This window comes from Lipophrys pholis (genome assembly GCF_963383615.2).
Source record: "Lipophrys pholis genome assembly, chromosome: 14".
NCBI classification, from domain to species: Eukaryota; Metazoa; Chordata; class Actinopteri; order Blenniiformes; family Blenniidae; genus Lipophrys; species Lipophrys pholis.
The window spans coordinates 22,737,402-22,760,283 of record NC_137633.1 but is presented as its reverse complement, the minus strand read 5'-3'; the positions used below and the strand labels follow the sequence as shown (position 1 = coordinate 22,760,283).

Below are 22,882 nucleotides of genomic sequence, written 5' to 3'. Positions count from 1 at the left end.
TCCAGTACAATGTACTTTTACATATTGTTATTTCAAATTGGTATTTTGTATATTTTTCATATATCTAATATATGTCCATATATATATATTTAGTAGTATCATATCAATTCCATATCATATCAGTTGCTCAAATTTAGCTTATCACACCTCCCTCACACCTACACTGGCCTGGTCACACCTCAGATCTAACCCCAACCCTGAAGACTGCTTCATAATGACATTTATATCTTGTGTGAAATCCTTCAAATCAATTATGCTGGAAAAATTAGTCGTGGGCGAGATGTCCAGGGTTGCAGTTTGGACGAGTTGTCCCTGCACCTTTCAGCCTCGGCTGCAGGAGAGACGTTGGAGGTTCTCTTTGGGAGGAGAGCGACTGAGCGCTGACTGTAAACTCCTGTTTCTAATTGTCTAATTGCTCCTTCACTTCCCGGCTAGCTCGGTTGGTAGAGCATGAGACTCACAATCTCAGGGTAGCGGGTTCGTGTCCCACGCCGGGTGCTACCGTCCCGTGGGCTCACCACCTGCAAGAAGGTTCTTAATTGGTGCGTTGTGATATGGGTGCTCAGACTGTCACCCACGCGACCCGGAAATGGATAAGCGGAAGAAAATGGATGGATGGATGGATGGAAGCGAGGAGAAAAGGCCGCCGGCTGGAGGAGAGAGCAGTAGCATGAAAGAAGCCAGCAACAGGACTGTGTCTTTAGAGAAAGAACAACTGTGAAATTGGTGGAAACATGTTACATGGTATAGGTTAACCCTACTTTACTGTTACTGATGTTAATGCTGCTTTAATCATCGTATAACTTGTTAAATATTGATAAAATAGTATGACGATAATGGAGCAGATATCTTATCACACTACTGGCAAGTCACTCAATTGAAAAAGGAAAAAATATTATGTTATTGGTTGTTACAGATGCATTTACGTGTCCTAACGTTTCTTTTTTTGTTCACTGTCTTGACTTACACTTCTTCTCTTCTTCTGTCCTCGTGGATATTTCTTCCTCTAATGAGATGTTAGGAGAGGTTGTGACTGTTTTGTCTCAGTTTGACTCAGTTTCTTCTATTCTGACAGACTGGAATAAATACGTGTTCTTTTTTTTCTCACCATCAGAGAATTGACATTTCTACGTGTTGCAGGCGAGCTCGTCAAATGTCACAGCTGCAGATGGACGTGTGAAGTGTGCGCCGTCATTCAAGGCTGAGCTGAAGGGCATAATTACACCATTCATTGATGATGAAAGTAACGCTTCATGATCCCATTCTGTCCCTGTTCAGACTGCGTATCGGAGGAGGAATGATGGATTAGATAAATGGCTTTATTGAGGAAAATTGAACAGAACGCAATTTATGTAACACGACACAATTACCTTGATATAGGAGGAATGCAAAAAAAACAACAAAAAAAACACGTTTAGTTTAGAAAAAGTCATTTTTACATAAAGAAAGTAAAATATTAAAGAGAAATAAAGTCGTGATTATCAACAGCGACGAGCAGAACACACAAATCACCAAAGTAGATAAAGGTCCAGCTTCTTTCAAAATATAAAATAATCCTCCAGTGACTCTTATTTTCAAGAATAAACTCATATTATTACACCTGTTTTGTCTGTGGCTGCGGCATGAAAGCCTCGAAAAATCCATCTTATCTCGAAGACCAATGAGATTAAATCTGGAGTGAAAACAGCAGCGGATGTTAATAACTTCAAACAATGTCCAGTCGAACAAACAGGCAGATCAACATCAGGTGTAGTTTCCTAAATTAAAGTTGTGTGTGACGACAGCAGGAACGTCGGCCAGCGTGGTGGAGGTGTGGAGGCGAGGCAGTCGGTGAGACATCCTCGACATGCTCGACCCTTGACCCCTGTCCTTCCCCTTCCGTCTCCTCCGGGACAGGAAGTGGCGACAGAAGCAGGACAGGAACTTCTTGTGTAACGAGGCGTAGATAAAAGGGTTGTAGCAGGCGGAGCTCATGGCCAGAAGATGGCTGGACACCTGGATGACGTTCACGTAGTTCTTCCCCAAGATGGAGAAGTCCGTGTCCAGGTCCCGGATCAAGTTCACCACCTGCAGAGTGGACGGGATGTTGTTCACGGTGAAGACACGAGTTATTCATTTAACTCACGTTCACAGTTTACACATTTAAGAAAGCAATGCTTTTTATACAAAGGCTTTTTTATTCTGTGTATGATCTGTGATCAAATTACGACCTTTAATAGAACGGACACTTGAAATGATTCTCAAACTTTATTCAACAAACAGCAATACACAAAATACTACAAGTATTGTAGTGTTTTGTACAAAGTGCCTGTAAATTTAAATAAATCACTAATATTATTTGAAAAAAACTATTTAAAATAGACCCTTTCTCTAATTTCTGCTCTTGTATCTGAAGTGAAAGTGGACATATCCATTTGTTCACCCTGTGGAAATGAAAACTTACTGCTAGCAGTTAGCTTAGCATAGCTTAGGCTACATTTTAAAAACATGTTGTTTCAATTAACGTGCTGGAAGGTAAGTCTTTCTACATCAGACTAATATTAAAAATGATTTTAAAGGTGAAGTAAGAGTTTACATAACAACATGTAAACGTATGGTTTTTGCATCCTGGAAAATTTTCGCATTTCCATGGTAACGTTTTGAAAATGTCCGTTTACACTGCAACAGCAGAGACAATAGAATGTAAGTTTTATGTTGGGCCACTAGTAGGTGCTGTTGTTTGTTTTTGTAATGAAACCACACAGAGAACAACACACAATAACAACGGGAGTGTAACGAACAGCCAGTTCATTACCGGCATAATCACTCGCAGCACTTTGCGTCCAGCACTTTAAATGTTCACCAGCACTTTGAGTGGTGCACTTTGAGTGGCGCACTTTAAGATGGCGCTTTTTGCACATATATATGAAAATGCACACAATTGTTGTTTTGAACTTATTTATTGAAACTTGTCATCCGTAGGTCCAGCCGGGGTTCGTCCCCCTTCAGGCGGCCGTCTGTGGAGGCAATGCAACAATAAATGATAAATAAATTGAGCATCGTGCAAAATAAGTGTATTCAACATTGGCTGACTCTTTTACAAGCTGGTGTGTGTGAGGGGAATGTTTTGAGATGTGGGTGGAAGTGAGTCTTGTGGTGTGCGAGTGGAAAGAGTTTAACTCACCTTCTTCTCTTCATTGCGGCGTCCAAAAAAATGCAGCTGAACTCAGTGAAACTGAAAGATTCCCACTGGGAAAGTGGGAGATTCCCAGAAAGGAGTCGGAGCTCATTGAGATTGCAGCGGTTTAGCTCAGAATTCTGCTTTGACGAGTTTATTTTTTTGTCTTATCTTGATTTCTGGATACTAAAAAAAAAAAAAATTTGTTAGAATCGACTTGATATTTGAAACTAAAACTATATAACAATTCTAGATGGGTGAAGACGGCAGTGGGCTGAACATTTATTGTCAGCTGGCTGGATTATTGTAACCTCGTGTTCCTGGGTCTGTCAGACAGCTGCAGCTCATCCAGGGTCCTTACCAACACAAAGAGGGTGGAGCACATTACACCTGAGCTTCAATCACTGCTGCTGTGTGTCAAATGTTCCATTTCAACGTCTGACTTCTGCTCCATCGAGCTCTGAATGGTCGCTCAGTGTGTGCCTTTCTTCTTCACCTTGTTTTAATGCATTTCCTTTATCTCCTTCTAAAGAACTCTGACTTGTGTCTGAATGGTGCTATAGAAATACATCTGCCTTGCTTTGTATACGCTAACATAAAAAAAACCAAAGTAATTGCTGTTCAGCAAATATACTGAAGCTATTCTAATTCCCAGCAGAAAGAAAGCTGCATTAATGGCAACTAAATGAGAGTCGTTATGATAAAACTGATGGGGAGTCCTTCTTTACTGCCTCCAAATGTTCTTCATGTCACTCCCTTGACTATATTAGAGGCTTTTTTTATGTGTCCTCGTTAGATTTGATCTTACTTCTACTTAAATCACTCACTTCCAAAACGTAAAGCTAGATAATGGCGCTAAATTACATTCTGCATGCAGGTTTTTGGAGTGTGAGTGAAGTGTTGCTCGTAGTGGTAATTGGACCTGTAACGGCAGCCAGGAGAAGGCGAAGCAGAGCACAGACACCAGCAGCAGGCAGAAGGTCTTCTTCCTCCGTCTGCTCCAGGCGGCCTGCGCGTATCGGACCTCCGGGCGCGTGGTCCTCTGCCTCAGCCGGTACGATATGGCACAGTAGGAGATGGAGACGGCGGCCAGCGGGACGAAGTAGGAGAAAAGCAGGATGAAACAGGAGTAAACGAGGCGGCCTCGCTCCTGGCCGTCCCAGAACTCCTCGCACACGGACATCTGCAGGCCGGCGGCCCGCAGGTCCAGGTGGACGGTGTGCAGTGCCGTGGGCATGGACAGGGCCAGGGAGAAGAGCCAGATGAGGACGACCAGGCTCCAGCAGAACTGCCAGCCGGCCCGTCTCCGGATGGGATAAGCCACGACCACGTAGCGGTCCACCGCGATGGCCGTGAGGGAGAGGACGGCGGCGTAGACGGCGGCGGACTGCATCACGCTGACAAAGTGACACATGTGGTATCCGAACACCCAGCCACGCCGGTCGAAGGCGTAGAAGGCCGTGGCCGGGACGCAGAAGATGCACATGACAAGGTCAACGAGCGCCAGGTTACCGATGAGGAAGTTGGTGGTGTTGTGTCTCCTCTTGTTGCGCCAGATGAGGAAGAGCAGCAGGAGGTTTCCAGAGCAGGCGATCATCACGACGGCGGAGTAAAGAGGGATGAAGAGCAGCTTCAGGTTGAGCAGGAGGTCGAAGCCGGTGAAGGGCGGGACGGAGAGCGGCGAAGTGGAGAAGCTGTGGAGGGAGGAGGAGGCCGGAGTGGAGAAGTTCAGAGGCTTCTCACAGTCCATATCTGGAAGAGACAATCAATGTCATTTAACACATGAATCACAAAAGGAAACTGTATGAAGCATCATGGAAACACGTGAGCTAATTATCGTCCATCTCCAGAGCTCTCAGCCAATCAATGTCATTAACCAGCTCCAGCACAGCTTCTTTTCCTCCTGAAAAGCCGCTTTCTTCCCACCTTTTATCCGCTCCACTCTAAATCTTCTTGATCTGCACTGATTTCACAACCATCCACAGATTATCCATCGAATCCACGTGAGCTTCACTTCGAATCAAACTGAGACGAGCCGCTATTAACCTCAGCTCAAACATCTGCACATGGAGACCGCTCTGACGTCAGACGACAGCTTCTGCTCAAGAAACACAATCAGATGGAGAATGTTTATTTTTTCCAGATGGTGTGAATGCAGAATGAGAATCCATTGACAAGTGAAAATACCTGGGGGATTTTTCTATTCAAATGTGGAAAACTGGACGAGGGTGATATCAAATCAATAACACGTGAATTCACACTGCAATTACTTTAACTTTTAAAAAGGAACCAGTTTCACTGTGTTCAGGACGAACAAACACAACAAAGAACCTGCTAAATTAACCCGAGTTCCTTATAAATGCTGCAACTGCCACATTACGTTGTGAGAATCCTGTTTAATATCCTCAGATTAAACATTAATCACTGCGTTATTCTCACTGAGCTGACGGGATTTTGGTACGAAAAGTTAAATCAACCAGTGAAACAAAATCTAGTGACACTTCTGTGTTTTACCTCATGAGAGGTAAATGAAATATCAATGTAAAAGCAAAACTTAAGGTCAGTGTGTGTAAAGTCCATAATAAAAGATAAAAGTACCTCGTAGAGACGTCAGCCTGTTTGTGTCCTCAGTCTCTGTCTCTGCAGGAAATCTGATGAGCAGCTTCACTTCTTCACTGCAGCCTGGTCTGCTTCAGAATGAAGAGCTGTGCTCGCTCGTCCCCTCTCTCTCTCTCTCTCTCTCTCTCTCTCTCTCTCTCTCTCTCTCCCTCTCTCTCTCTCTCCCTCTCCCTCTCTCCCTGAGACCCTCCTGTTTCCATATATATACACACACACACACACACACACACACACACACACACACACACACAAACACACACACACACACACACACACACACACACACACACACACACACACACACACGCACACACACTGTCCTCTTGAGATCCAATGTCTGACCTTAAAGATGATTTGTATATCGAGCTGTCCTTGTATTACTTTTCTCGTGTGCTACATATTAATGCTGTGATTTTGCATCAGTTTCTCGTGCACATTTTGGTATTTATTTTGACTCTCCCTCACAGCTGGAGTTTTGTATCAGATCTTTTTATTGAATTAAACATGTGCATTTCTTCATTTTTCCTGGCCCCTTGAATTCATGGAGAAGTTTCACATAAAAAACTTTTAAATATTAATTTTCTACTTTGCATTTGAGCTGAAATTATTTCCCAAACTGAGTCACTTCAATACTCTTCTCCGCTGCGTCGGGACTTTCTTTTGCATCATCTCATAATCTTTCAGTTTTATTAAATTTTCTGGCACTTTTGTAGTAGAACTAAGTGACCTTTCTATACATTCAGGCAATTTAAGTCATTTTATCATATTGCTCATGTAATATCAATCATTTCTAAACACTTGAACTGTTCAGCTGAGTGGGAGAGCTGACTTTGACTTTCAAAAATGTATGGAAAGAGAAAATATATATTATGTTGAGTGGCTCTTTCCTCCCACCTGCCGGAAGCCTTTTCAATGGGAAAGGTCACTTTCCAGCTGCGTGCCCACTTTTCTGACAAACTCAGCCACGAACCAACACCAGCGAGACTTAACACAATCTCGGCGACAGCGTTTCCTCGATACGGAACTTATGAATTATTCATGGCGGTGAAGTGAATCTGGAAGGCTGAGTTGAGTGTTTGCATCGGAGCAGAATCGGTGTGACAGTGTGGAGCATCAAGGAGTGATTCATTAGTGTGAAACACTCCAGGGGAACAAGGGGCAGAGTGTGACCATAACACCAATGCCCAACACGGAGTGATTATCATTTTCACCCTTTTTTTTTTTTGTGTGTATAATTTCAATCTGAACACTTATTTTGATCAAACTAATCAGGTCAAGGAATATCAATGTGGCTTGTGGTATTTTTTTTTTTTTGTGTGTTTGTGCACGTTATATACGTTCGCACATACACAGGCTGTGAACTACTTACTCCACACTCAGGTTTAATTATTTCTACCACAGAGGTGTTGTAATGCGTCTCCCCTGCATAGTGATTAAAGGATTTCATCCTCAGATCGGACAAAACACATTAACTGTCGTCTCTCGCACGCTGAGAAGGAAATTACACAATTTACTCTAAATTCATTCGGACTGTTTTCCTCACACCAAGTAAATCAGAATCAAAAGAATTTATTAAGTCCGGATTTGTAGTCTAATTCATACATCTCGTGCAGGGGTGTCAAACAAAAGACCCCGGGGGGCCACAGGCGGCCAGCAAGAGGCTCCAATCCGGCCAAACCATCAAGCAAATGGTCAGAATAGGAAAGAAAACACTGATTCTAGATGAACAAAGTCTATTAGTGGCCCCCTGAACTGAAATGTGTTTGAGGCGCCTGGTCTGCTGTATCTTTTACTCTTCAGAGTAACAGAGTCGTCACGCTATGTGTGATTTTGGACTGTGGGATGAAACGCTTCCAAAGCTTTTAACCTCCTCCTGACCAAATCAATAAGCCATAAATTCTCTTCATTGACGGGGCTACTTAGAGGCTTTCACTTTAAAAGTAAAAGCCATCACGGGTCTCAGCAAACTGTAAAATTGATTACGGCCTCGTGTTTTATTTTGTCAGCATTGGCTCATTAAACGTAAAGCATTTACATTTTTACTGAAAGCTGAAGTTGTACAGTTTGATGAAACACTGAGGTGTTTTCCTCGACTACGCCGACATGCAAATACTACATGTGTATATTATTGTTGTTGGTCTTAGATCAAAACAGATTGTGTCTGTGATCTTTCTGCAGGACACAAGCCTCCAATTTCCCAGAGTGCTCTCTTTGTTCGTGGATTCATCTGTTGTTGAAAGGATTGTGGCGACTGGGAAGATTTTTCTGGTGAAAGCATCAGACTGCTGAACTGTGAGCTCCAGGGACTCCAGGTGGATCATCTGCTGTGAACTTTTATTTATTCTGTTGTCACATTATATGACATGCAGTACCTAAAGCAGTACTAACTTTTTCAACTGGAGGCATTGATTGATTTTAAGAAATATTAAACCACAGTTGGTACACAAACAATCAAGTATCGGAAGTAGGATGGCCATCAAATGTGTATTTAAACCAGGAATATTCTCCGTTTAAAGAATAAACGTAAAAAGGTTTGAATAACAAAACAAATTGTGGGTGATTTAGATTTTTTGAAAGTATGATTTTAAATTTAAAAATAGAGAAGATTTTCCTTTATTTGTCTCACTATGGGGAGATTTACATCATCACAGCAGGAAGTGAACAGTAAATATAAAGAATAGCTAAATATATCTACCACCAGCTCTTTGGCAGTACCTAATACCACTACTACATTACAGCAACATAATGTCTGAATCTGGATCCACGCAGGTTTATTCTGAGAGTTTATTCTCTCTACTGCCTGTGCTCACTTTTCCTACAGTTTTGTGAAGCACTTTGAGCTGCATCTTAGATATGAATATTTTCTATGAGGATCATTGCCGTCGCCGTCGCCGCCGTCGTCAGTAATAAGGATATTGTCTTCATTGAGTGGCCGCTGTGCTGAGAGGGGATTTCTGTGAGCTGATCTCGACTGTGACTGGAGATCTGGGGGGTATTCCAGAAAGGAGGTTCAACAATCTCGGAGTCTCTCCCTGAAATCTGAGTCGACTGACTCTGAGGCCACGTTTACACGTGCCCAGTTTTAAAAACAAACAAACCCTGATATACCCAGAGACTGTGAGTACGTCCAGATTGTCCCTCCTATCTCCTTAACTATCGACTGTTCCTTCACCCCGGAAGAGTTTTGTATGGCGGCCATGATAAGGACTGTCTGAACCCTCAATAAGCAAAGGAAAGGAGGCTCGTTGCTTCCTTTAGAGCCTCCTTTAGCTTAGGAACCACTGATGTTTCCTTTAGCAAAGGAGGCGAGCTCATGCTGCCCCACAATTCCTTGCGGCAACAACATTTAAAGGGACCCGCTCATCCGAGCGTTCAGGGAAACTCAGGATGTCTGAAAAAGGGAGCAGATCATGTAAGTTACCAAAGCAATAATCTGCCATGAACAACTTTAAATCATATAAAACCCAAATGCGCGTTTGTTGTCCATTTTTGGAAACTTGTAGTTCTTTCCCCACCATGGTGGACGTCACTAACTCGCACTGCCGTCGCATTATCATGACATCACTAAGTGAAAGTGCGGTCCGACTACCACACCACCGTGATCGCCTTTCACTAATGACTTTAGGAAACCCTCTAACGTCTTTCCTTAACCCCGTGACGTCATCCAGGGCTTAAGGTAAAGTCCATAGATGAGGAGTTAGGAGGGACAATTCGGACGTACCCACGGATTTTATCTAGCTCTCCACTGTGGCCGGATTTTTCAGGAATCATCGTTTGTGGTGAGTCGTAGCTGCGTTTATGTGTGAATGCGCGGCCCAAATGCAGAGAAATGTCACAGTTTTTTCAGATACCCAGGTTCATGTAAACATGGCCTCAGATGGGAAATTCAGAGTTTCCGCTTCCAGAACAGTTGATCTGAATTAGTTCAATCAACTCTCAGTATGTGAATCTTGAGTTACGTGCGTGCACAACCAGAACAAAAAGCCGTCGTCAATGGAGCCCCGATACCACGAGTCACTAACAGACCGAAAAACGAGTTATTTTGCCGTAAAAGTCCCGGCGCTGCAGCAGCGGAGGAGAGAGACGGCATGGGAGAAGGTTGCTGCACGAATCAACGCATAAGTTTGAATGATCGACTCTATTGACTTTACATTTAACTTAAGATTGCAGCATTCAGGTAGAAATAATAAATAGGTAAAATCTGAATTTCATTTAGGTGCAATCCAACAGGAGAAAGGCAACTTGGAAGCAGCTAGAAATGAAATATAAAAACATCTTTCAGAATGAAAAGGCTTTTATATATATATATATATATATATATATATATATATATATATATATATATATATATATATATATATATATATATATATATATATATATATATGTTCTGATTGTACCTCATTTTGATTTTAATTTTAGTATTTACAATTTGATGTAGGCTATTAAAGTCAATTAAAAAAAAAAAATTCTGTAGCCAAGTAGTAATTTAAACCAGTAACAACATGTTGTTTGAAGTCACCCTCTGTTAAAATCCTACTTAGTAAATTAACCTTAAATACTGTAATGATGTAACCTTAAATTAAGGTTTAGACATTTTTATTCTCGTGGAGTCTTTTAAATTGTGCCAATGTGGACATCAACACTCAATAAATTAATAAATAAAATATTACACACACACACACACACACACACACACACACACACACACACACACACACACACACACACACACACACACACACACACACACACACACACACACACACACACACACACACACACACACACACACACACACATTTCTTTATTTACATAACCCCCCCCCCAAAAAAAAGAAAAAAAAATTAAAACAAAACCAAACAAAATAATAAAACTGTTGTTTCAGTGCGAGGGAGACTTCTCTAACCGCTCTACACACTGTTGCTTTACCAATATTATAAAGGAAACTACCATTTCACAAAAAAATTATATGCTGCACATAAAATGTGCTCTGATGTGAGGCACAGGATCAATTCGGAAAGGAATTATCCCCACGGGGAATTAATACAGTCAAAAAATAGAAAAACTTTTAATCTGGGCCAGAAGACTCTCTATTTTTTTGAGTAAGTTATCTCAAGTTTAATTTGAGTAAGTTATCTCAAATAATTTCTGCCTCGATGTCGATCAGGTTTGGAAATAATGGACAATCCATTTCTAGTCACGCTTCAGGTTGGAGGAGACAAAACCTGCCAGTGAGCAAGTTCTGTTCCCCGTTGCCATGGGGACTGAGTTTCAGTTACCTCTCTTTCTGGAATGGAAAACTCAGAGTATCCCTCAATTCAGGGTGAACTTACTCTGAATTTTCACATAACCCGCTTTCTGGAACAGGGCCCTGGAGAAGTGCAGGGTGTTTTTCTCTAGTGCTCTGAGGGGTGTGTGTGTGTGTGTGTGTGTGTGTGTGTGTGTGTGTGTGTGTGTGTGTGTGTGTGTGTGTGTGTGTGTGTGTGTGTGTGTGTGTGTGACTCATAACCTTCAACCGGGCTCTTTCTTCTCCTTTTGACCCAATCCAACCATGCATCATTATTCCTGTTAATCATTCTGACACAAGGTGGAGAAGTTTGGTAATGTTGTTGTTTTGAGCAGTTTTGCGGTTGACATTTGTGCTTTGAGGCGTCTGCTTTCTGTCCTGCAATGCTGGAGATTTTAAAGGGACATGTTGTCCATTGTGGACAGGATCTGATACAAAAAAGTGCCCATCTGATTATCCAGATATGTTGAATGTATGGCAACATCTCTATTTCAGTTCAGTCAATCGTTTGCAAATGTTGCCATAATCATCATGAAGCCCTGAATTCAAGCTCCCTGAATTGAAAATGTTTGTGGAAATAACAGACTATAGATAAATGATAAAGAGCTGGAGATGAATGACGTGGAGCCGTTTTAGTTTTCTATCGCAGGACATTTTGTGGCTCATTGACTGGCTTATTGTTTTGTTATTCTTTTAATAACACCTTCAGGAGATGCAAATTAGATATTAATCAAGAACTGGTGGCAATCACATTTTAATCTCCATTTCCATTGTGGGCTCCACACTAATATCCGTCATGTTATTATGAGTCACGTCTCTGTCAGACCATGAAAGCATTTCTGTTCCTCAAACTGCGATCAGGATTCTTTGAATAAGTGACAAAAAAGTCCACTTCAGTAGTAATGAAATGTCTCCTCCCCCGGAGGGAGAAATGAGGATTCAGGTGGTTCCTCTCACATTCCTTTGGGTGTTGAAGACAGACAGCAGGTCACCAAAAGTCAACGACTCCAACTGAATTGAGTAATTTAAGAAAATGAAGTCATGACACCATCAAATGAACAAAATCTATTACATTTTACTCCCGAACAAATTACTAATTTCAACAATGCTCAAGTTTGTAAATCATCTGATAAACAATATATAAAGGGCTTGCTGTGGTAGTTTTTGTATGTAACAGGCTCTGTAAAAGACCTGAAATGTGCTTATTTAGACATTTCTGAGAATTATGGCAATGTGTCAATTATAAATCATATCATAATAACTGAAGACTTTTTTTTTTTTTAAACGTAGTGACACAGGATGGAAGTGACGATTACAATTACTGACATTACTGTATTTCAGCAGTCTTATGAGTTACTTGTAAAATGTTTTTCAATTGTCTAGTTCTACTCATGTAATGTAACCATACTAACAACGTCATAATGTAATGATGTAGCAATGTAACATACAACAATGTAGCAATGAAGCAATACAACAATGTGATCATGTAATGATGTAGCAATGTAGATTAAATCAGATAAACCTTCATTTAGTCCCACAAATGATACATTGCAGTGTCGCAGCAGCAAAGTGAAAAGTCCCACAGAGATACCTACAAGCTGAGCAATATGAATAGAGGGGGTAGGGTGGTGGGGTGGGACAATGCAATGATGTAACGGCATGATGTCGACCATGCAATCTACTTTCAGAATCAGGAGCTGCTACTGCGTACACAGTTATCAAACCCTTTTGAATTGCAAATGTAGTGCCAAAGGCTTTAGTATTTCATCTGTTTTATATTTCAAAATGTTTACTGAATAGATTTGCCCTCATAGAGCTTATTGTTTATCTGAATTTTTTTTCCTTTTAATGTACAGGGACTTTAAATTGATTTTTTTTTTTTTTTTTAAACTTCCTTTACATTTGGCTCGCAGTTCTTTTTCTTTTAATGGAGTACAAATCAAGCAATGTAACAGCCGTACTTCACTACCAGCTTTTCAGCAGTTTTTCCTCCCAAAGTCTCCCGACACACAATGTCTTGACCTTTGCCTGCCTCCCTTCATCGTGTTGTGCTGGTTACAGTAACAACCTCAGTTCATATTGTACGTCTTTGTGTTCAGTTCCAGAAAACTAAATCTAAAAAAAAAAAAATTAAAAATATGACACCTGTATAGTGCTTTTACGGTACTCAACGACAATTTCTATAGCAAGAAAGAAAAAAAAAAAAAAAAAAAAAAGAGGATAAGGAAGTAGGTGTGAGGCCGTCTTCAATAAGTGAGAATTAACTTTTTGAATGTGGTGAGAGACAAAGTCAGAGATGCTCTGGGAGCTCCTGATTGGTTCCTGATTGGTGGGAAAAGCAAATCAAAGGCTCTGGCCTCCGAGGATTCAACTGTATTAAAGCGATGCAACGGTGTTAATGGACTTTTACTAACATACAACACGTTTGATCATTTCTGCAGCACTTTTACACGATTGCTCAAACCCACCCCGTCCTCCAGCAAACTGTCCAGAGCGAGTCGGGACTCAAACCACCAACCATGATTCGAGCCAGCACAGTGTGTTCATCCATTCATCTTCTACGCCGCTTCGTCAAACTCATTCCAGCGAACAAGAGGAAGAAGAATGGGACAGTTACAGACTCACATTCACACCTACAGGACATTTTCTCACCAATCACCAGAGAGAGAGAGAGAGAACATGCAAACTCTACTCAGGAAGGCCCCTGATCGAACTCTAATCTTCTCCTTGTGAGACGAGACTGAGCGGCTTACGAATAAAGAAAATGTGAACGGAATCAAATCTAAATGAGTTTTTATTGAAACTAGGATAAAATTTACAATGAAAGTCAACTTGGAAAAAAATTGTTACACAATATGTTACAGTATTTGAGGGTATTTACCACAGAACACTTCCTACTCTAACTGTCACAATTCATAAAAACAAAGTAATGTAGCTCAGTCTGCAATACGTTTACTGTGAGTACATGGTTGTTGTCTTCTCTGCAACAAATCCCTGCATGTGGTCCTTCATTATTCTGCAGACGAGCTTAAAATCGGGAACCCTTCTTACAAATGGAACAAGAGACGGATCTGATGCAAATTCTGTCGCTGCCAGACAAACACGTCCATTTCCAGACTCTTTATATACTTTTAAGATGTGTCGAGACGAGAGGGGATGAATAGCAAAGACAGAATGTATGAGATTGAATGAGTACTTAACACTCAGTTGCTGGGGATACAGAGGATGATGAGGGACTGTAATTGCTTTCCTGACCGCCGATAACAAAAGCGTTGGCCAAAACACTGCGGTGACATTACATGACGGCAAAATGAGCGCGGAGATAACAAGCCACGCTCACCGAACGCACGGAAAATTACTTGTCCTTTCAGCATTGCTATTTTTCCGGGCTGTGGGCGTCGTCCTCCTCGGATCTGTGCGTCTCTCCGTCTGTGTCGTCCTCGTTCTGCGTTTGACCCGCCGCCGCCGATTCTCCGCTCTGAGACGGCCTCAGGAGATACTCCAGCTCCTCCGCGCTGATGGCCACCTTCTCAGGGATCAACCACCTCTTAAAGTGTTCCAGAGCACTGAGGGGAGACGGGCACAAAACTTAAAAAGACCGGTCTCTTTATATGCTTCGGCGGAAGGGAAACGTTAAGGAGGCGACAAACAAAAGTGGTTATAAAAGACAAATGAGTGGAAACGAAGCGTTTCATCACGTCATACCCCTCATCCATGTCTCCACCTTGGAAAAGCTCGGAGGTCTGGGCATCATGCAGGAATCGATCCCAGCACTCTTTCTTCGCCTGGGACAAAGAGCGCAGCATGTCTCTGGAGGTCACGTCCGTCGACTGGCCCTTTAACTTCTTCAGCCGATTCTCTGCAGGAAAATGTGGCGAAAAGACCTTTGATTCATGGGAATTCGACAAGATCCAAAACTCTAAGAAAGAAGAAATATCACACTGCTAAAATTACGAGGAAGGTTATTCACGACTGCCACCTAGAGCACAAACAGGGTGTTACTTAAAACATGCACGATGCACCTTTAAACTTTCAGCGTAGACCCCGTGTGTACTGTCTCAATACTGAGGTTGTGCGATATAGCACACATTTACCGTCACGGCATGCTTTCTGCAATATTTAAGAGCATTACATTCAGTTCAAACAAGACTGGTATTCCTTTTAAAAACATAAACCAAAAATATTAAAAACTGAATTTTCTGAGTATATTTTTTAATTGCCATTTTCTCTCATATTTAAAGTATAATATTATTAAAACCTTTTGATCTGCATGTTTTTCACCAATAACTCGTAATATTTCAATGGAAGATTCCTTCGTTTTAATCTACATTTGTTTATCATAGTGAATGTTTTAGACTTAGTTTTTGTACTTTGAACATAGACATATTCTACAAGTGAAATTAATCAAATGCATTTTGACAATTCGATCAAACAACCAATGGTTAAAGAGTAATTTTTCACTTGAGTATTTTTTTTAGCAAAAAGTCCTCGTTTGTAACGATTACGATTAGAGCAATGTAACTAACTAATTTTTAGTACTCTAAACATTTAGCAACCATTTAATTGTATTAATTTATATACAGACAATATCCATCTGAACACTTTCTTTCAAAGGTGAAGAGTCTTTCAACATGATGTTGAACTGCTGTTACATTGCGATGAACAGTTTTCAGGAAAAATGCTCAATGTAAATGGAAAGTACTCTCACTTGTACCCGAGTGAGATTTTTCCAGTACTTTTCCCACATCTACTAATGTTGCTTTACTGGATTTGATAAGGTTTTACATTACTGGGCAAAAAGTAGACATTATATAAATTAGAAAAAGGTTTCAAAAATACAAAAGGTAAGGTAAAAAGTGCTAGTCTGTATATGTGAATCCAGGACTAACGTCTTTAAAATTATGTTTCTGCTTCATTGAAAAGTGTTTAATTCAGCTGGCCTGGGTCCAGATACCCGCCGGGGCCTTTCTATATGGAGTTTGCATGTTCTCCCCATGTGCACATGGTTTCCTCCCACAGTCCACAAACATGCGTGTGAGGTTGTCTGTCTCTGTGTGACGTCCTCCCATCAAACTATGATGAAGGTTAAAGGTCAAACATGGAGGATGAACCGTGTATTTTGGAGCTTCCTTCAAACAGTCGTCCTCACCACTGTATGTGAAGCAGAACTAGAAACTGGGAGGAAATACCTAAACTGGCAATGTAAACCTCAGAGTCCTCCATGGGCTCCCAGGCAGCGCTGCAGGAGCCGGGGCTGGTGCTGGTTCCGTTGGCCAGTCCGGTCGCCTGCCCTGCAGCTTGTCCCTCAGCCCGCCCTGCAGCCTCTCCCTCAGCCCGCCCTGCAGCCTCTCCCGCCGGGTGAAACGAGTCCCTGAAGTCCGGCCTGTTCTCCTCCTCCTCCTCCACCGCGGCGACGCCGCTTTGTGCCTCCGGCAGACCGGAGCAGATCTCGGTCCACAGCTCCCCGCTGGACCGGACCTCCCGGTTCATGAAGTCGTCGATCATCGTGGGTGCGATGAGGACAGGAGTCACCGGCAGCCTCCGGATTGTTTGTCTGTTTGTTGTTTTCCTCCGTTCAGCTGCGTGAAAACAAAGTGAACGAGACCAATGAACAAGCAGCGAACACTGCGATCTAACCTACTTTTACGCGACTTCGTGGCACATCTAACACTTTCTAAACACTTGGACAGTATAATAAATCACAAAGCTCTTACCTGCTTCACAATCTGCAAAGATGAAACGTTGTTTTCTGAGCTGTCAGGTGAATTTAATGATTAAAGTTGAGCCTCACCAGCTAACCGTCTCCATGATACAGTCTGTAAGCCGCCCACTTCCTTAAGAGACGATCCTTGATTGGTTGTAACACCTGCTCATCAAACAGTACTGTGATGTGATTGGCTAAATGATGTTTGACGATAGAGGACCCGGAAGTGGGTGTAAACTTGAAGTGACGGTGGTGAACTAGCAAGGTAAACATGTTCAAGTGTCGTCTGTTTTCTTTTAATCCGTCACGGAAGACACAGTGTGATGGCGGTATGTGTTAACCCTGCAGGGGATCCGGTGTGGGACATGCGAGCTGTGCTGCGCCTGGCTGTGGTGGCTGTCCCCATGGGAGTGCTGCTGTCCCGGACCGTGGCCTGGATGTCCAGCGGGAAGACACATCCAGAGCTCATCACCAGGCTCAGGGGTAATGTTTTACTCTAGATAATCCCAACAACAGCTCCCATTCGTTCACCCTTTCAAGATTGTTTCTCACAAATCGTGTCCAGGTTTTATTGGTGGGTTCATGGGACTTTTACTCCAATGAAGTCTCATTATTTACTGGTGTTGTAGTCAAGACCACCTGACCTGCGACTGAGACGAGACTGGAACAAGACTAAGATCTTGAAAATGTAACAAGACGATAACAAGCTGCCAGAGCTGAAGTCAGGACTTTTAATATTGAAGCATGATAATTCATTTCTATCAAATTACTGTATGATATACAGGTGTTTCTAAAATTATATTGAAAACTAATAGGTTTATCAGTTTTTTCATCATCTTTTATAACTTCAAGCTTTTTTTTCTTTCCAATTTTGATAATAGATTAGGTAAGAAAGTAGGGAAAACATTTGCCATTATGATACTTCATCTTTGTCTTTTGATGACAAAGTGAATCACGTACCTACATCTCACGCTACCCCCGTATCCTCGACTGTGTCACCAACCACATCTACTGTATGTCCTTCTTTTCCTCCGTGAGTCCTCTGAGGTCTCTCCCTTCTCCTTCTCCCTGACAGCCACATCTTTAACACACTTTGGTGACGATATCACACAAAGTCTGGGCAGCTTTTGTCTTCAAAGCGGCGTTAGTTCTTCTCAGTGAGCGCGCTTCCAATGTTTGAAACAACTTGCACAGAAGCTGAACTTTAAAACTGTTTGAGTTGAAATCACGGATCTTCTGTGGATGTAGTCTGATTCAGATCCTTCGATCTCTTCATGTGAACCCACACAGATGAAGATCAGGGCTAGAGGGGTTAGAAGGTCACTCTCCTTACATTGAAGGTAGCTCCTAATAGACACTGGCGGCACGTTTGGGGTTGTTTTCTTCTGCGGTAGACAAGCCTTTTTTAATTCCCTCTTCTTGATCACCTGCCGCTTCGTAAACCCATCAACACTTTTGTACGATCTAAGGTTTGGAGACATATGAATTGTAGAACTACTGCACTACCTGAGGCTCAGATCACTGCATGCTCCTCTCTCCTCCAGATCACGCAGTAATCCGCTCCGACAGAGTGTTCGACGCCATGCTGGCTACAGACAGAGGGCTGTACTCCAGAGACTATCCTTACGCAGACTCTCCTCAGTCCATCGGTACGCACATCATACTTCATTAACACAATCCTACCTGTATAACAAGAGTTTTGAGTGTTTTTAATTGATTATCAACAGACTGACCAATCAAGAGTCTTTCCACTGAGCTTATTACCACTTTTGTTTCAATCTTGTCACTGCTGACAGGATTTCACATACTTACAAATCTTAGCCAGAACATTTAGGATGCTTCAGAAAGCCGAGAAAAAGAGCTTTGCACTCATATATTAGTCACTACACTGGCCAATCACAAAGGGTCACCATCTTGTGGCACCATGGCTCAGTTGGTAGAGCGGTCGTCTCCCAATCACAAGGTTGCCTGTTCAATTCTTATCTCTGCCTGCCTACATGCTGAAGTGTCCTTAAGCAAGACACTGAACCCCAAACTGCCTGGGTGAACGCAGCATGACAGTGAGTGGTTGGTGGTGGTCGGATGGGCTGATGGCGCAGATTGGCAGCTTCTCTTCCGTCAGTCTGCCCCAGGGCAGCTGTGGCTACATACGTAGGTTACCACCATGGAGGATGGAGTTCATTTATAATGCCATGTAAAATGTCTTTGAGTGTCCACAAATAGAAAGAAGTATATAAAACCTATGCATTGTTATTATTGTTACATATTTCCTCACAGTCACATCAAAGACACTAATTTATAATACAACAATGTAAAGTTTAGAAGTTGGATGTTTTTTGGGCAATTCTGTAGCCATAAAATCCAAATAAATCAAACCGACTCTCAGCCATAAAAGTTTGTGTCGTACTGAATGAAGAAGCACCAGGATATGTTCTCACAGCAGCTTTGACCTTGGACAACATGAGGCACTTTGCCACACCCCCATTCAGATCATGTAAGTTACCAACTCAAAAATCTGCCATGAACAATTTTAAATCACGCCGCCATCGCAGTATTATGACAACACTAGGTGAAAGTGCGGTCCGACTGCCACACTAACGTGATCGCCTTTCATTAACTTCTTTAGGAAACCTTCTATCACATTTCCTTAACCCCGTGACGTCATCCAAGAGTTAAGGTAAAGTCGATAGATAAGGAGATAGGAGGGACAATTCGGAAGTACCCTATTTCTATGTTCTTCTTGTCTTCTTCTGCGTTTTTAGTGTATTTGGTGAGTCAGAGCACCCCTAAGGGCCACACCTATAATTACAACTTATACCTAGATGTAGCCTAGAGATGGCGCCAAAGAGAAGAAATGCACAGTTGTATTAAAACTTAACTGTAATTCATTGTGGCTGCACTTTGAAAGCCTATGCTCTAACACTGTTATTGTGTTTAACATCAGGTTACAGGGCGACCATCAGCGCACCGCACATGGTGAGTAACTTAACTCAAAAATAAATGCACTTTATATACGTAGAGAGAGTTGAACAAACGCTCTGTTGGCCTTCCAGCACGGCCATGCTTTAGAGCTGCTGAGTGACAAACTAACTGAAGGGGCGTCGGCACTGGACGTGGGCTCAGGCAGCGGATATCTCACTGCCTGCTTCGCTAGAATGGTGAGTTCTCAAAACACACGGTTTGAAAATCTCATCCACGTCATGTTTGCACGAGGATGTAAATATTTTCGCGTTGTGTTCAGACGGGACCCAGCGGGAGAGTTGTTGGCATTGAGCACATAGACGAGCTGGTTCAGATGTCAATAAAACACGTGCAGGCCGACGACCCCGAGCTGCTCTCCTCCGGACGCATCAAACTCATCGGTGAGAAGGCGTCAAACATTCATGTTCACAGCAGCAGGAGACTATAAAAGTGTCTAACCCGCCCTGTGTGTATGTGTGTGTGTGTTGACAGTGGGAGATGGACGTCTCGGCTACCCAGACGGAGCGCCGTATGATGCCATTCATGTCGGTGCAGCTGCTCCGACGGTGCCTCAGGCTGTAAGAACCCGACTCCATCTTACTGCTGTGACATGAGAATAGAGGAGAATCACATCAAGATAAATAATGCTCTCATTCAGCTGTACCTGTCAGAAAAGGCAAAACACGTCAGCCATGAAAACAAAAAGAAAGATAGATAGATTTTATTGGTTCTGAAAAACGCTCAAAATCGTGTGTGTGTGTGTGTGTGTGTGTGTGTGTGTGTGTGTGTGTGTGTGTGTGTGTGTGTGTGTGTGTGTGTGTGTGTGTGTGTGTGTGTGTGTGTGTGTGTGTGTGTGTGTGTGTGTGTGTGTGTGTGTGTGTGTGTGTGTGTGTGTGTGTGTGTGTGTGTGTGTGTGTGTGTGTGTGTGTGTGTGTGTGTGTGTGTTTAGAGGTAGCCTGCAGGACCTCATTATTCTGTAAAGCAAATCAATGCTCAGTACAAACAACTTATTTTGAAGGTTAATGATTTTTTATTAGTGTCAACAAATTGATGATTTGTAATAAAAAGTGTACAAAACCCAACAATTGTGCATATCAAGAAAGATCTTACTGTTTCTCACCACCGATGCTGGAACGAATAACATTTTTAATAGTTTATATACACACCTGAGGTTAAGAAAGGCAAAGATGTAGGTTGGACGTGTTGAAGCTGGTTGACTTTTCACCCTCTTGGGACTTTGGCGGAACATTTATTGCATACTGCAATCACGTCTTTTCAGAAACCGTGAAAAATGGCCGCGCCGCTGATGGCGACATGTCTGAAGTGGCGCATCAATATGACGTAATGAGCGCGACTACAGCAGGCAGCAGCATCACAGAGCAAATTAACCGACTGAAAATGAGCAAAACCAAGGCAATTGGTCTGTTTATAATTGGCTGTAGTTATCAGCAAAACATTTATCAGACTTTTCTGTGTGACATCATTTCTTTTTCTAATATCGGTCTGCTAATTATCGGTACCGATAAGTTATGCATCCCTAATAGAAATAATGTTGCAGGTTTCCTTGCTGAGTTAATCTTTGTTCATGATTATTGGTTGTCATTAAGTATGAACCTTACAGTTCAATCACTCAGGAGGTTTGTCAGGAGTAGCCCGTGGTATTACTCGGTATCTTGACGTGTTGATGACCTCTGGACAGAAGCTGGTCACTCCATGTGAAACCTCTTTTTCTTTCTTCTCCTCTGATCGCAGCTCCTGGAGCAGCTGAAGCCCGGCGGGCGGCTGGTCCTCCCCGTGGGCCCGGACGGCGGCAGTCAGGTGCTGGAGCAGTACGACCGGCAGAGAGACGGGTCCTTTCTGAAGAAATCGCTGATGGGCGTGGTCTACGTCCCCCTCACTGACAAGCGCCACCAGTGGCCCGGGTAAGAAAACCTCTTTAAAGATTCAGATATTGAAGCCAAAATGAGTGAATCACGTCCTCCTGCTGTCCTCTCTCTGTCTCTCGCTCTCTCTCTCCCCAGAGCTGAGCTCTGACCTGCAGTGTGGTTGTCCCTGCAGGAGGTGGCAGTGGTGCTGCGGCTCCGTGCCGCCGTAGCTTCGCCGCCCGCTTCGCTGGACTGTCGCCTAGCAACAGGATCGCTCTGTTTACTTGAGCTGATCGCCTTCCCAGAAAGCGAAAACAATGACTCACCGAATAAACGACCACCAGTCCGCTGATCAGTCTCTTCCCAGAATCCTCGGAGGCAGAGATCGACACGGTGGATAACAGCAGGCGACGTGTTTGTCATTACGTGTTGAAGAGCAGCAGGGTGCGTTTGTGCCGATGCTTCTGGGGAATTTAGATCAATCTTATTATTGTGTTTGATAAAATTGAAACGTTTGTTTGACAAAATCCTGAACAAGCCAAGGTTTTAATAAACAATCAACAACAATAAAGTAATATTTATTTTGTGGTAAGAACGCCTCTTCCAGTTTTCTTCTACTGTCTGTATAGAATAAGTTTGGTTTGACTTTGGAGGAGGAAGGCGTTGTGCCAAAATAATGATTAATTTGGGCCATTTCTAAATAATACGACTATTGTAATTACTTGTACAATATACCAGATTTATTAATAAAATTCACTCCGTAATTAGTGTTGCTCATATTTTTTATTTACTGAACTGTGCAGAACTGTCAACGTGATAAATGAGTTTTTAAAGTTTGTTTCAAGAAAAGGTTTTAGGAAGAAAAAAGACTTACGTATGTAGTACAAAATAGCAGTGAAATGAAGTTCCTAACAGTAGAACTGATGAATAATCTGTGGATAAACCAAAAAGAAAACAGAATAAAATGCCGGCTTACCCACTGACTCCGAACTGTATTGAATTAACATGGTTCCCCCCCCCCCCCCCCCCCCCCCTTTTTCCCTCTATATTTTGAGTACTTTAACAATAGTACTTTTGCTTTAGATGGAATTATAACAAACATTTATTGGCGGGCTGCACGGTGGCGCAGTGTTTAACGCTGTCGCCTCACAGCAAGAACATCATGAGCTCAAATCTCCTCCACAACCTTTCTGAGTGGGGTTTGCATGTTCTCCCTCTGGGTACTCCGGTTTCCTCCAAGAGTCCAAAAACAGCATGTGAGGTTAATGGGTGACTCTAAATTGCCC

The 22,882-nt window shown here is 42.5% G+C and overlaps 3 protein-coding genes across 5 annotated transcripts; 1 reads left to right on the top strand and 2 right to left on the bottom strand.

The window, feature by feature from the left end:
- Positions 1–1,303: 1,303 nt before the first annotated feature.
- On the bottom strand, positions 1,304–5,856 carry prlh2r (prolactin releasing hormone 2 receptor). Its single transcript, XM_080480571.1, has 4 exons — positions 5,756–5,856; positions 5,084–5,255; positions 4,080–4,909; positions 1,304–2,067 (listed from the first exon to the last, which is right to left on the bottom strand). Exons 3-4 carry the CDS (start codon positions 4,905–4,907, stop codon positions 1,744–1,746), a joined length of 1,152 nt encoding a protein of 383 aa, XP_080336697.1. The 5' UTR covers positions 4,908–4,909; positions 5,084–5,255; positions 5,756–5,856; the 3' UTR covers positions 1,304–1,743.
- A 7,987-nt stretch (positions 5,857–13,843) lies between these two features.
- On the bottom strand, positions 13,844–16,908 carry ccdc32 (coiled-coil domain containing 32). Of its 2 annotated transcripts, none has more exons than XM_080480285.1 (4): positions 16,781–16,908; positions 16,256–16,645; positions 14,772–14,925; positions 13,844–14,632 (listed from the first exon to the last, which is right to left on the bottom strand). In XM_080480285.1, the coding sequence occupies exons 2-4, from the start codon at positions 16,569–16,571 to the stop codon at positions 14,443–14,445; spliced, it is 660 nt and encodes a 219-aa protein (XP_080336411.1). In that variant the 5' UTR covers positions 16,572–16,645; positions 16,781–16,908; the 3' UTR covers positions 13,844–14,442. The 2 variants fall into 2 exon arrangements, with proteins under 2 accessions (XP_080336411.1, XP_080336412.1); XM_080480286.1 differs by having other exon boundaries at positions 16,858–16,901.
- Positions 16,909–16,922: 14 nt separating this feature from the next.
- On the top strand, positions 16,923–22,360 carry pcmtl (l-isoaspartyl protein carboxyl methyltransferase, like). Of its 2 annotated transcripts, none has more exons than XM_080480283.1 (9): positions 16,923–17,035; positions 17,119–17,253; positions 18,315–18,419; positions 19,715–19,746; positions 19,824–19,928; positions 20,012–20,132; positions 20,224–20,309; positions 21,484–21,653; positions 21,790–22,360. In XM_080480283.1, the coding sequence occupies exons 2-9, from the start codon at positions 17,136–17,138 to the stop codon at positions 21,824–21,826; spliced, it is 774 nt and encodes a 257-aa protein (XP_080336409.1). In that variant the 5' UTR covers positions 16,923–17,035; positions 17,119–17,135; the 3' UTR covers positions 21,827–22,360. The 2 variants fall into 2 exon arrangements, with proteins under 2 accessions (XP_080336409.1, XP_080336410.1); XM_080480284.1 differs by having other exon boundaries at positions 21,753–22,360.
- The last annotated feature ends 522 nt before the right edge of the window (positions 22,361–22,882 follow it).

Excerpts from the sequence above, each read along its gene's own strand:
- ccdc32 (XM_080480285.1), bottom strand. The coding sequence starts at position 16,571 with ATGATCGACGACTTCATGAACCGGGAGGTCCGGTCCAGCGGGGAGCTG. Across the intron at positions 14,926-16,255 it reads GGTTTACATTGCCAGTTTAG|AGAATCGGCTGAAGAAGTTA; the intron begins GTATTTCCTCCC and ends ATTTTCCTGCAG. Across the intron at positions 14,633-14,771 it reads GGTGGAGACATGGATGAGGG|TGCTCTGGAACACTTTAAGA; the intron begins GTATGACGTGAT and ends GTCTCCCCTCAG.
- prlh2r (XM_080480571.1), bottom strand. The coding sequence starts at position 4,907 with ATGGACTGTGAGAAGCCTCTGAACTTCTCCACTCCGGCCTCCTCCTCC. Across the intron at positions 2,068-4,079 it reads TCTCCTGGCTGCCGTTACAG|GTGGTGAACTTGATCCGGGA; the intron begins GTCCAATTACCA and ends TCCACTCTGCAG.
- pcmtl (XM_080480283.1), top strand. The coding sequence starts at position 17,136 with ATGCGAGCTGTGCTGCGCCTGGCTGTGGTGGCTGTCCCCATGGGAGTG. Across the intron at positions 20,310-21,483 it reads CTCCGACGGTGCCTCAGGCT|CTCCTGGAGCAGCTGAAGCC; the intron begins GTAAGAACCCGA and ends CTCTGATCGCAG. Across the intron at positions 21,654-21,789 it reads AAGCGCCACCAGTGGCCCGG|GAGGTGGCAGTGGTGCTGCG; the intron begins GTAAGAAAACCT and ends TTGTCCCTGCAG.